Source organism: Vipera ursinii (genome assembly GCF_947247035.1).
Source record: "Vipera ursinii genome assembly, chromosome: 2".
In the NCBI taxonomy this organism is placed as follows: Eukaryota; Metazoa; Chordata; class Lepidosauria; order Squamata; family Viperidae; genus Vipera; species Vipera ursinii.
Window position 1 is genome coordinate 222,624,445 of NC_139513.1, and position 14,688 is coordinate 222,639,132.

Sequence of the window (14,688 nt, forward strand, 5' to 3'; positions counted from 1 at the left end):
ACATGCAGTATTAGTGATTCAGCTGCTAAGCCTGGAAATATATTTCATTAAGAAAACCTTTGGAAACCAGTTCTGTTGTGTTCTATGTAAGCAGACAAATGGCACTGTAGAAGTGTAGTTACCAAAGCCTCGGTGCCAACTATCATACCATTGCTATTAAACTGATTGCCTTTTGATATGAAAGGAACAAACTTGTGAAAACTGCATCTACTTAACCTCCAGTAAAACAGTGAGAATGCAAAAGTACCCAGTTCTTCTAGCTACTGTAACACACAACTTCAGATGTTGTAACCCAGGGGTCTTCAAACTTGGCCCTTTTATGATTTGTGGACTTTCAATTCCCAGAATTCCTCAGCCAGGCATGCTGGCTGAGGAATTCTGGGAGTTGAACTCCACAAGTCATAAAAGGGCAAAGTTTGAAGATCCCTGTTGTAACCAGTTGAAAGAGTGCACCAAATGTGACTCTCAAATGTATTTGTTTGAGACAACCAAGAATCTATTGTCAATGCATGGATATGGATTGTTGAGAAACAGAGGTAGACAGCTATACATTTGCCTACATTCTTTAATGCTATAGAGAGATCAGACAGGGGAACTGAGACTGGAGTGTTGTATTTAATTACAAATTTTGGATACTTTTGAAATGTAGTAGTCTGATCTTAATTTAGAAATACATACCTCAGTATAATTAATTTTCTGACATATCTAAAAACATCAATAATTATAAAATATTTTAATAGCACTTTTAGTGTGAAACTATATCATGTTTATTCTTCAAGCATGCAATTGTTGGGAAAATTCAAACAAATTTTGACTCCTATTATCATTTTCTTTATTGTGTTCTTCACATAATGCAAAGCAAGCAGATCTAAATACAATATAATTTTGGATTTTTTAAAAAAAATTATTCAAACATAAATGGAGAATCGGGTGACATGGAAATTGTATTCTTTTTTCATAAGTTTCTGTTATGATTTCTTGATGTATTTTTAATCAATATAACCATCAGCTAAATAAGCCACAGAAATTCATTTGGGGAACAGAACAACAGAAAGCAACATAGCATTCAGAATAAAATGAAAAAAGTCAGTCCTGTTTAGCCAACATATTCGTTACTTTAGTAGAGTAATTTAAATTTTATGTGAAGAATAACTATCCTCCTATTGAGGGTAGACTGAGAAACAAGCCCTTTCACAGAAACCTTTCTCAACACAGCCTAGATTAGCTAAAGCAGGGGTCTTCAAACTTGGCCCTTTTATGACTTGTGGACTTCAACTCCCAGAATTCCTCAGCCAGTGTGCCTGGCTGCGGAATTCTGGGAGTTGAAGTTCACAAGTCATAAAAGGCCAAGTTTGAAGACCTCTGAGCTAAAGCCAGCTGAAAAGCAAACATTTGGAAGCAAAGTTAACAACACTACCTGCTCAGAAGAATGTTACAACAAAATTGTAAAAGCGGGCCTGTTATGTTTGGGAATAAGGATTAATGTGAACAACTGGACTGTTTGTAAAAAGCAGGAAAGAATAGAACCCAGTACAGAATAAATGGTGTGGTGTGGAATCAGAAATATGACTTACAGATGGGGAAAATTATTATCAGGAGCGTTGAAAAACTACTACATAAGCTGTAGTTAACATTAATAATGAGGGCTCGCTATTCCTTGGAGAATCAGCATATGATGCTGATATGAAAGGAAGAGTGCAAGTATCAGGAAAGGAAAGGAAAGGTAATAATTGGCATTGGCTGTTTATAACTAATGAAGACAAATATATGATGAGGGAATAAGGCAGATTTTCATTTTCTAAGAATTTGTAGACAACAGCAAGTGGCAAATTCCTAAACGGGAAAATAGGAAGCCATTTTACAGCAGCACAGGTAGTAAAATGGACACTGGGACCCAGCCGTCAAAAAAAAAAACAGGCACTAAATTGCTCAAGCAGAAAGAAGAGCAAAAACAATGGAAAAAGCACAGTTGTGTGTCATGCTTTGTTTTTGAAAGAATAGGAGGAATTAGATGGTATAAATACCCGAATGGGTATAGGTAAAGGTAAAGGTTCCCCCGCACGTGCGTGCTAGTCGTTTCCAACTCTAGGGGCCGGTGCTCATCTCCGTTTCAAAGCCGAAGAGCCAGCGCTCATCCGAGGATGTCTCCGTGGTCATGTGGCCGGCAAGACTAGATGCCAAAGGAGCATGGAACGCTGTTACCTTCCCACCGTAGTGGTCCCTATTTTTCTACTTGCATTTTTACGTGCTTTCGAACTGCTAGGTTGGCAGAAGCTAGGACGAGTAGCAGGCGCTCACTCTGCTACGCGGCACTCGGGATTCGACCCGCCAAACTGCCGACCTTCTGATCAACAAGCTCAGAGCCCTAACCCACTGAACCACCACGTCCCTTATATAAGGGACGAATGGGTATATCGGGGTATAAAAAAGCATTTATAATGTAGAGTTCAAAATGAGGGCAACTAAGTGCATACTAGGCAAGGAAATCATTATTTATATCCAGTGGAAACAGTTGATTGTCCCTTGATTTGTCCAACAGAACGTGATGGGGATGATTTGGATGATTTCTTCTCATAATCAATGTACCTATAATACCATGGACCGCTGCACTTTTAGGATAGTTCAATTTTATTCCACCCATAGAATTGTTTTGTATCTAGTATTCTAACAGCTTAACTATTTCATATAAGAATCTCTTTTTATATTTTATTTTTCAGCTACCTCAATGTGAAACAAGGCCCATTTAAGAAGCTATGGGATAGGGTGAATACTGGAATTTCTATTACCCAAAATGATCACAGTTAGGTTATCTAGAAAATTACCTACCTTGTTTGAATAATAATGCCACATGAAGTGTATCAGAGATAATCACACTTTTTAAAACAAAACCTGCTGTATGCCACCACTGACACTGTTCTTAATTTCATACAGAATCATTAAATTGAGCTGAAGTATAGGAATTTGGGTTAAACTGGGTAACAATTCTGTAGCTCAATATGGAGCAGTCTGAATGTTTTAGGAGGCAATAGGTCAGTTAAGCAGAATTGCATTTTAGCTTTATGCTTATCAATTTTGTACACAATTATAACAGGGAAAAGGGGAAGGGAAAAGAGGACATTGGGGGAAAAAATACACTGTAATCAGAGACGTTCATTGAAAAGGTATTTGAATTCTTAAGGACCTCCAAACACTCCTGACAATTCTACTTGCTAGAAACCCTCTTGAATTAGGACACTCTCCTTCCTAGAGCAGTGAAATGAAAATTACACCTTGCCTGTTTGCTTCAGGAATAATTTTCCTGAGTGAATGGATGCCTACATAATGATTAGGACAAGATTATCTTTTTTTGCCCAGATTTAATCCTTAAATAACACTGATATTTCTGAGTCTTTACTTGGAAAACAATTTCCAATGAAATCAACAGGTCTAGTCTGTTGAAAGTTAATAATTAGTAGTAAATGAATGTTAATATAGCTGAATTAGACAATACAGTGCACAAAAGCTGAATTAAATCATTTGTTTAAAAAAAAGATGCTGAAGCACTTCTAAAGTTAATCAATTGGCATAATTCAAATTACTTCAGTTTGGCTTAATACTTGCCTTATTTCAGTTCAATACTAATATTACATGTCAAAAATTATCAGGATTGAATAGACAAAATATGCCAATATCAGATCTTTTTTGTGAATCATTCCAATTTTCTTCATTTTTAGCAAAACAAAGATACTGGTTTTTCTGAAAGACAATTTTTTTCTGAAAGACAATTTGATTGTCTCTTTGCCAGCTGCAATATTACTTTTGCTAAAATAACACCATACCTAAGGTAAAATGTAGCCAATTACCCCCATGAGTTAATTAAGAACTTCCATTAAAAGTTAACTGACAAACTCTTACCACTATCAAAATTTTGAGCTAATTTATTATGTCTTAGGATCCTCTTCTCTCTCTGCATAGGGCAGACACATGCCACAATGAGTCATCCTCTGTACCCAGTGAGCCTCCTGCCCATTTTAATTTCTGGTCTTGAATCATAGCAATAGCACTTAGATCAGACATGTCAAACACAAGGCCCGGGGGCCAGATCCGGCCCGCGAAGTGGTTTCATGCGGCCCATGAAGCCATCCTGGAAACAGTGAGGGAACGGCCTCCACTGCCTTGGCCCTGGCCTAGAGACCCTCCTCCTGCCAGAGACCCTCAGATCTGTCCCACTCCTGCCCAGGCCCCCATAGGCACCCTTGATGCGAACGATGTAGAGCTGGCCACACCCACCCAGTAGGCCATACACACTCTAGCCACACCTACCCAGTAGGCCACACCCACCCAGGCCACACCCACCCGGCCCCCTGAGGGCAATCGCAATGCTGATGCGGCCCTCAGTGAAATTGAGTTTGACACACCTGACTTAGATTCATATACTGCTCCATAGTGCTTTTACAAGCACTCTCTGGGTGGTTTACAATGTCAGCATATTTGCCCCCAACAATCTGAGTCCTCATTTTACTGACCTTGGAAGGATGGAAGTCATGCTTGAGCCTGTCAGGATTGAAATCCTGTCTGTGGGCAGAGTTTGTCTGCACTACTGGATTCTAACCACTGCGCCCTCACGACTCATCTTAGAACTGGCATCCATTTTTGCCTGCAAGACATTCTCTCCTCTTTCAGCTTCCACCTGTCTCCTGCTCCTGCCAGCTTCTTAACACATTTCAACTTCTCCTACTCCTATGACAGTGTCTATGCGATAACTTTTGTTTTTTCTTTCAACTCTATCCCAGATTATAACCTACAAGTATTGCATGTACGGTGGTTGCATAACAAGATGGAAGATGGGATTTACCTTCTCTATTCTGCAACATACCCATTAATTTTATTAATATAATCTTGTATTTAAGCACTTTCTTGGTAGCAACAGCCAATCGGAAATTTCATTCTTGACACAACTAGCAGAATATGGATAAAACTCTGTCTCTGCTATTTCATGAAAAGCACAAGAAATATAAAACTACATCTCAGCACAGTTTTTATTTATTCTGCAGACTAGTAATTTTTGAGAACTTACCCAGACTACACTACCAATTTATTTCTATATATGTGGTAGAGCTTGTTTCTTTAAAATGGAAGAATGATACAGGTGAGGGGAAATGTACTTCAAATCTCTGCTTCTTTAGTTCTTTGGACCTGAGAGAAGTCTGACAAGGACAGCTCAAAATGTCCTTGTTTTCAAACATTTTACTTAAGTTCAGCCAAAGTTTACTATCATCGTTAGACACAAAAATAATCTCTAATTTAAAATGGAGCAATTTCATTTAAATTGAATAATTTTACCAGATGGCTTATAACATTAATACAGAATTTTTTGTGTAAATTAGGAGAACATTCTAAACTATTGCTAAGCACATTGGTTTGTGCTTAAATTGTAAGCCGCCCTGAGTCTTCGGAGAAGGGCGGCATATAAATGGGATTAAAGTAAAAAAATAAAAAAATAAACCCACTCATAATCTTGTCTCCTTAGGACAGACGTGTCAAACACAAGGCCCGGGGGCCGAATGTGGCCCACGAAGTGGTTTCATGTGGCCCGTGAAGCCATCCTGGAAACAGTGTGGGAACAGCCCCCGCTGCCTTGACCCCCGCCAAGGCCGGCCGGGAACCAATGTACAATTTTGTGGTGGCCATCTATGCTGAAACGCATTCAGTCTTAGCTCCACAAGGCCGTCTGGAAACAGTGAAGGACCAGCACCTGCTGCATCGGCCCTGCCCACTGGGCGCGCGCTGGGGAGGTATCACCCTTTGTGAGGAATGAAGAAATGCACCATTGCCTGGAGGTGGCCAGCACATGGCCCTGCCTACTTCGGGCAGGCTAGGGGCTGGGCAGCACTGCGCTTCGCTTCAGATTCATGCCACCCAGCTCAGCCTCTCAGGACTGTGAGGAGAGTGCCCCACTGCCTTCCAAAACCAGGCAGGCTGAGGGCCGGGCAGCCTTGCACAGGTAACATTGACTCTCATGCTGCTCATGGCATCCCTTCCATCAGAGCCCACCAAGTCGGATATGTGAAGTAGGCGAGGGCCATGTGCTGGCCACTTCCAGGCAATAGTGCATTTCTTCATTCCTCACGAAGGATGACATTTCCCCAGTTGTGTTTCTTGCCTGTTGTTCTCCCTCATCTCAAATATTTTCCCACCACTCGAAGGAAGGAAGGAAGGAAGGAAGGAAGGAAGGAAGGAAGGAAGGAAGGAAGGAAGGAAGGAAGGAAGGAAGGAAGGAAGGAGAGGGAGGGTCTGAAGTCCTGCCTTAGTCCTTCCCTGCTGCCCTTTCACCATACCCTTGCCCCCTCCTCCTGGCCTATCCTGGGGGGTCTCCCATCCTATTGCTAAGGAAGCTTTGGATACAAAGCCAGGTCTCCTCACATGGAGAGGGAGTGGGCCTCCCTCTTGACTTTGCCCTTGTACCCATCATGAGCAACCTGGCTAAGGAGAGCAAGCACAGCAGCAGCCTTGATGAGGAGGTAAGTGCAGCTGGGCGCCCCTTTGGGGAAGTGGAGCTGGGCTTGGTGCCGCGGGTGCTTGAGGGATGGGATGGGCATTTGACCTCCGTGCCAACATCCAGCCCTGCCCCCTGCATGGCCTAAGATGAACAGTGAGGCTCCTCCAGTGGACCATGCCTTGGCACTTGCCCCGGTCCCATCTCCTTCTGCCAGAGACCCTCAGATCTGTCCCACTCCTGCCCAGGCCCCCACAGGCACCCCTGACCTGAATGATGTACAGCTGGCCATGCCCACCCAGTAGGCCACACGCAGTCCAGCCATGCCCACCCAGTAGGCCACGCCCACCCTGGCCACACACACCCGCCCCCCCGAGGGCAACCGCAATGCTGATGCAGCCCTCAATGAAATTGAGTTTGATATCCCTGCCTTAGGACAAGCATATTTATTTATTTATTTATTTATTTATTTATTTATTTATTTACTTACTTACTTACTTACTTACTTACTTACTTATTATTGGGACTTATATGCCGCCCTATCTCCCAAAGGACTCAGGGCGGCTAACAACAGTAACATATAATAAATACAGAAGTTAAGATAAAAATTAAAATTAAAGGCCTCTGTACAATAAAGTAAAATTAAAATTAAAATAAATTAAAAGTTAGAGTTAAAAATTAAAAACATAATTAAAATCCCTGTCAGTCCAGGTCAGCCAGGTGGAAAAGGAGTGTTTTGAGGCTGATGGCTGATGGCTGATGGCTCAGAACTTTCTATAATTTGAAGACAGATGCTTCACAACTAATTGAAGTACTGTATTCAGTGAATTGGTGACATCACTCCACCCCAATACCAGTTCTGATACACATCTATAGATCCATTCAATTATTCACCAAGGAGATTAAAACAAAAACAAAGTCATATTCTGTAGCTGATCTATTCCTTATCAGTCTAGAAATATCAAAGAGAATAATTCTATGGTTGTAAAATACTAAGGCAGGAGACAGATGCCCAAGGTTTATTACTAAACATCCTTCATTTCTCCAAGCAGCAAAAAAAAAATATGATGTAAGTATCTGCATTAGTTTAATCAAAGACTATAGGCAATTGCAGCATTTCCTTTATATTGAGAAAGCAAAGAAAGATTAGCATTGATTTAGTAATTTGGGCAACCATATTGCAGTTTTCAGCTAACACTAAATAACTAAATAACAGTACCTGACAGACACTTCAGAATGGTTATTGTTTTTTTTCTTGTTATTTAGAGGCATGCTGATTTTGATTATGAAGGCTACATATAGCTGTCATGACCAACAACCACTGGCCGCTTTCTTGTCTGATAAATCTTGGTCTGTTGCTGTTTACTACTTAAGACTTTTTTATGACAACCTGATTACTACCTGTTTCAAATTACTACCTCTCTCAATGTTATTCTGACTCTCAAAGAAATTAACAATCTCTTAGACTAATCAGCTATCCCTCTTACACATGTAGCAAACCAAATTAGAAAAAAAATTAAACTATACTGCATCAAACTCAATACTTTTTTCCCTTGTAGTTGTCTACTGCAAAGGACCCCAACCTTTTGGGCACCAGGGATCGGTTCCATGGAGAAAGGTTTTTCCATGGACTGGAGAGTGCATGGCTTTGTGTGCTGCCTGCATCCCATGGACGAGATTTTGCTTGTTTGTGCAGACCGGTTGTTGGCATGCCGCAGCCCAATACTGACCATGAATTTTAAGAGAAAACAACAAATAAGCCTATAAAATGCATTTTCCTTTTTTTTAAAGGACTCTATGATTAATCTTTAACACTTCAGAGATAAAAAGTAGATATGGAGTTTTTAGAAAAAATGATAAACTTATAAAACCATAATTAGTTGTGTAGTGTAATAGTGTTGGGGCACAATAATTCAGCAGTTAAAGACACTGAGCTTGTCATCTGAAACAGCCTGGGTTCGAAATCTGAGTTCTGCACCTACCGTGTTTCCCCAAAAGTAAGACCTAACCCCAAAACTAGCCCTAGCTTGATTTTCTGGGTGGACCTAATATAAGCCCTACCCCAAAACTAAGCCCTAGTTTTGGGTGAAGCACACACATAAAAATCAAGCTAGGGCGGGGGAGGGGGGTGAAGCTGCCCCATGCGCTCCACCCCCATTTACCATAGCAGCCAGGCCTCCCATGAATCAACACCTGCCTCACCTCGCTGGCCCACTTGTTCTGCGGTGCCCACTGGCCTGCATTTCACCGTCAGAGGCTTTCTGGAAAGGCCTCTGCAGCCGAGAACCAAGCTAAGGATTGAATCTGTAGCTCAGTTCTTGGCTGTAGAGGCCTTTCCAGAAGGCCTTTGATGGCAAAATGCAGGCCGGGGGGGGTGCCATGTGCATCAACCTGCAGCTCCATTCTCATTGGCAGAGGAATTTCCTTTGGCCGAAGAAGTGGGCCAGCTAGGCGGGGCTATCAGTGCCACCATGAAGTGAGACTGTTGGACACCCACCCCCCAAAATATGACCTGGTGCCTCTTTTGGAAACAAAAAAAGGAAATACAGTAACAGTTCGAAAGCATGCAAATGCAAATAGATTAATAGGTGGGAAGATAACAGCATTCCGTATAGCTATGCTGGCCACATGACTATGGAAGGATTATCAGACAATGCTAGCTCCCTTTGCCAAGAAATGGAGATAACCACTGTGCCCTAGAATCAGATATGATTGACAGGGAAACTTTACCTTAATCAGTGGTGGGATTCAGCCACTTTACACCACTTTGGCAGAACCGGTAGCTAATTTTTTGTTGCCCAGGTCCAGAATGGACTTCCGGAAGCAGCATCCACACAGAGAACTGTTTGTTCACATATATGAATCCCACCACTGACCTTAGTTTAATAGCAATATAAAAGGATGCACCTTTTCACTCTTGTTTCATACTTGAAATTAGATACAAAATTCAGAACATAATAAAGGAGAAATAAATCAAACATTTCTTGACCCAAAACTGTGTCAGATCCAAATGTCCATTCAAGGTACAATTTCTCTCCCTAAGTGGGTTTGATATCTTTTTTAATGCTTCATTAAAATAATGTTTTTATGATGTTCTAAAGCTTTTTATATTCTGGGATGAAGTAATTACAGTATTTAAGCAACAGTTCTGAGTATCTTACCAGTTCTTTTTCCAATGCATTCAAAAGACAAAGAGAATAGAAGGATAGAAAGGACATTATGTATTCAGGAAACATGCCAAAAACATTTAATGCAGTTCATTCTACAATTATTGAATTTTTGGCATGAGATCAAATACCTTTTCATCTTTATCACTAAGCAACATTTAAAATGCATGCATATTAATTTATTGGCTGGAAAATACATTATTACATGGTGCTTTTAAAATATGCTCACCTTCATCACTTACTGCCTGCTGTTTAACCAGCGTCATAGGAGATCTGGCAGGTGGTTTATTTAGTGGATGACGCCAACTTTTTGATGTTTTGTTTTTTTCTCCTTCAAATATCTACGAAAGACAACATATACTGTATTTAAGATGAGAGAAGAGAAGAGAAATTATGCAATGTATTGTACAATATCTTGCTTTCATGATCGGTGTTTTTGGGGAAGGCTCATGCCCAGTCACAAAAGGTTGCCCCAATTTTGATCATATATACAGTAAGACGAAACAGAAAATTCATGGTATTGGTATCATGGTTAGCAGATAGCACATATCTTCCAATTGCAATGCCAATTTAATTTAGTTTAGTAGTCTTCAAGAGAAAAAAATAGAAATGACTTTTGCCATCACAAAATGGAAAAAGGATTGGGAACACTTGGAGATAAGTTTAGAATACATCATTCTGGTAAATGAGAGCTTTTAAAACATATACAATTTCTACTATTGTATCAGCTGGGAAGGTCTTGGCACCTCACATTGTGAAGCATTATTTGGGACAGTGGATATTTAACATTTCTCTAAGATGTTATGATCTGCTATAACCCATTCCTAATTAAGTTGGAGTACTGGGATGATAACTCATATTCTTCTAGTTGAGGCTATTCTACACTGTTAGCACCTACTGTTAGAATTTCAGCAACATCTGAAAATACACTACTTTTTCAGAGAAAAAGTAATTATTCTCTAATTTTAATCTTGATGGTAGCAATACAGGTAGTCCTTGACTTACAACCATAATTGAGCCCATAATTATGGTCATAAGTCATGACAGTTGTAAAGCAGGTCATCACATGACTGCATCTGATGGAATGATCCTTTTTGTGATATAGTTATGTAAATATAGTACTCATAAAGCAAATGCCATGATTGTTAAGCGAACACCATGGTTGTTAAGCAAACTCATTGTTCGCTATAAGACATTTTTTGGCGGAAATCAAAAGTAAATGCTGGTTTCTGAAAAAATCATAAATTGTGGTTGTGTGGTTGTGGGACACTGCAAATGGCTGTAAATGCGGTCCTGTTGCCTAGCATCCAAAATGCAGTCATGTGATCACTCGTGATGTTTTTTTTCCCAGAAAGTGCTTGATAGAGACCAGAATGTAATCTATTAGCAACTTACAGCCATTGTATACTTCTGAGCTGTTGGGATAGCCAGGTCTGTCTGCTACCCTGAAGAGTGGTTAGCTTAATGCATTACACAGCTGGTCTTATGATTAAAGAATATAGTGGAGTCACTAAACAAAGCAAAGTATTTGTGCAGATATTTGAATCACATCTGGATAGAGTCCTTGGTAGACAGACATAGCATACAAACATATTAGAAAATATTCGGAAACCATTTAGGAATAACAAAAAGTACCCAAGCAAATGAATTAAATATAAGCTGATATGCAAAATCTCATTATTGAGGAGATGTTTATTAGCACATTATATTAAGATGGAAGGACTGGCTTTGAGATTGTTACATCTCATCCCTTTATAGAACAAAAATGTTGGAAGAAGGTGCCTTATTCTTGCGTTTAAAATATACCTTCCACTTTCTCAGGAACCCTGTCAATCCAAAACTGTACAAGTGCCAAAAGCAAATCTAGTCCCAAGTTATTGCTTTTTGAAGTCTCATTTAAATGGGGGAAAAACTAAACACTTAATAGAAAGTAATATGCAATAAACAATTATAAAGGCACTAGTTCAAATCCTCACCATAATCATATACAAATATACAAAACTATAGCCACAGGTTATTACATTATCTCATTCTTACACACAGCTCATAATTGCAACATAATGCTGATCTACATGCAGTTGTTGCAAGCATTATTAATGTATCTTAAAACAATTTATGAAAGGATATCTGCCTTATTGTAACAGAAAAATATAAGAAACCAATTAGGGGATTTTATTATTGTTTCTAGCTAAATACTAGGTTTTCTCTCATATTCTATCATCTTTCCTGGTGCTTACCGTTGATATTTCCCCTGGTTCCAGATCACTTTTATTGCTTTCAGCATCACTAATCTCGTCCTCTTCTGTGGATACACTACTAATTTCTTCTTTCTCAAAGCTCACAATTTCAGAAGCAGCATCCTCTGGAGCTTGCCTTGAAATATTTGAAGCTTTTAAAACATCTTGATTGCCGCCAGGACATGAAAGCAAAGCCACTTTAGATTCTTCAGAACAAATATGTGCAACGTCAGAGACTTCTTTCTCTTCCTTTTCAGATTGTACATTATGCGTTTGAGGAACTTGATCAAGTTGTGAACTTGAAGGGGAATTACCTAAATAAAATTCACCATAAAGACAAAATAGACGCTAACAGTTCTTATTCATTTCATTATTATACAGAAAACCTATCTGCAGACATTTTAAGTTTAGTGATAGATAATTGATTTCAACATCAAATATTTTTAACAGTTGAGAAATAACTGATACTTTTAAACCTTCAGATTAACCTTCAGATTAAAATTGAATAAAGTCGTTTCTTCTTTGTTAAATTTTGGAGAAATGGATTTGTTAATCTAAATATTTTTTGTATGTATTTATTGGATCTAGGGTCATTCTACAGGCAAAAAATACATCCTGTGCTGAATAGTGTACTGTAATGAAAACACATTTTCATAATGAATACTATAATAAAAACATGTTTTCTAGTATCACTTCTTTTTACAGTCCACAATATATGTTGCCCACTATTATGAACAGTCTCTCTCTACCCATTTTATCAAATTGTTTGCAGACATTAGTATTCTTGAAAGTAGAGACTCAGTGAAGATTACATCTTCCATTATAATATAAAAATGCCAAATTAGATTCTCAGTCTTCCATGAACAAAATTAGTCTTTTCAACTTTAAGGAAGGAAGTTCTAAATCCAACTCTATGTTTTTAAACTATTTTATTAGCTTAGCACAATTCAATTCTAATCCTTGGTAAACAGTTACAGAACAAGCAGACTTAGACATCGCTTCTTTAATAGTAATATAAGTGAGGAAGGGGCCTTCTATTTAATAGGAAAAACCAGGCTGTAATTCCAGTAGTTTTGTGCCATGTAACAATATGCTTACATGGAACACTGTGAAAAACTATACATTATAAGGTACATAGGTACTTTATTTGAAGGGCCTTTTTGCAATTTAATCCCTTCCTAAATATACTTTATATATCAGTAGTTATTATTTTCCCTGTTGTTATCCACTCCTCAGCTGTTAGGAAATCATGAGATAAAGCTGAAACTTTAAGAGCACTTAGCAATAGTTGTCTTCTGAATTATTACTGCTTTATTGGGACAACATTCCATTATTTATTATTGACAAATATTACAAGGGTACTAAGCATAACATAAATGATCATGATTGTGTAATATCACTGCAGGAATAAAGAAGCATAATGGAACAGAATAGGGTATAAATTAGAATCACAATATCAACAATCTGCAAAATATATGAAAAATAAATACCATTTATCTCACCCAGTATCTTTTTGTTATCCAATAAATGTTTATCTATGTGCATGCTGCTTGTGACTTGTTCTTCCCCAGAAGGCACTCCTGTGTCTACTGGCTTTACTTTTTGTGATGGTTTGTCTTTGACCTTGAAGCAATCTGTAGCTGCTTCAGTGGCTGTGATTTCTGTACCAACCATTATGGTTGATGGCTTCTTGTCTTCATGAGTTTTAAGCTTTTTTGATCGTGATTGGGTATGCTGGAAGCTGTTATAAAAGATACTGCTGTCAAAATGGAACATCTGGCTTGAGTAAGATAAAATAGCTACCAATAGAAATGTTCTTTCTGCTTGCTTTAAGAAATGAAAAAATGACATTTTTTCATCTTTTTGTGTAGAGATAGTGTTTACAATTTATTAACGAAGACATTAACAATAGACTGAATTTAACCTTTTAATCTGTCATTACTACACTTTAAAACTAGCATTAAACTAAAATGACCTCAAATAACCCTGCTAAAGCAAGTTCTATAGTTGGTTACTTGGTTCACCGTTATTTAGAATGTGACAGTGCTTATAATCGCATTCTATCAATCTTTAGCAATGATGCTCAGCAGGGCTTTTTTTGTCATAAAACGCCCAGAATGAAGTTCCGGCACCTTTTTTGGATGTAACCTTGTAGGGTAGGCAAGGCGGGTTGTATGACGTGTGTGAGTTCCGGCACCTTTTTTTTCTTTTTTCTTTTTTTACAAAAAAAGCACTGATGTTCAGTCACAAAATGTGGAAGACACTTTGACAATTGACTCTTCTGTAGCATTTACAAAAACTATACAGGTTTTTTTTTTGTCAGTCACAAGTACAGCTTCAGCAACAGCTCTATCTCTAACTGAATTGAACTACATGTAGTCCTCGATGTACAATCACAATTGATCCCAAAATTTCCATTGCTAAGCAAGACAGTTGATAAGTGAGTTTTGCTCAATTTTACGACCTGTCTTGCCACACTTGTTAAGTGAATCACAGCAATTGTTAAGATATTGATATTGTTGCTCAGTGAATCTGGCTTCCCTATTGACTCTGCTTGTCAGAAGTTCACAAAAAGTGATCACATGATCCCGGGACTCTGCAACCATCATAAATACAAGCCAGCTGCCAAGTGTCTGAATTCTGATCACATGGCTACAGGGCTGCTGCAGTGGTTGTAAGTATAAAAATGGTCATAATGGCCACTTTTTTCTGTGCCATTGTAACTTCAAACGGCTACTAAACAAATGATTGTAACTCAAGGACTACCTGTACATACTGAGAATTTATTTCTATAGTAGAAACTACTAGA

At 38.8% G+C, this 14,688-nt stretch overlaps 1 protein-coding gene across 1 annotated transcript in view; it reads right to left on the reverse strand.

The window, feature by feature from the left end:
- The window catches only part of KDM4C (lysine demethylase 4C), a 205,499-nt gene that overhangs the window by 77,195 nt on the left and 113,616 nt on the right, over positions 1-14,688 (reverse strand). The window contains exons 11-13 of the mRNA XM_083352535.1: positions 13,382-13,620; positions 11,880-12,193; positions 9,872-9,983 (exon numbers count right to left, since the gene is read on the reverse strand). Of these exons, the coding sequence (XP_083208661.1) occupies positions 9,872-9,983; positions 11,880-12,193; positions 13,382-13,620 (665 nt within the window). The remainder of the gene's footprint in view (positions 1-9,871; positions 9,984-11,879; positions 12,194-13,381; positions 13,621-14,688) is intronic.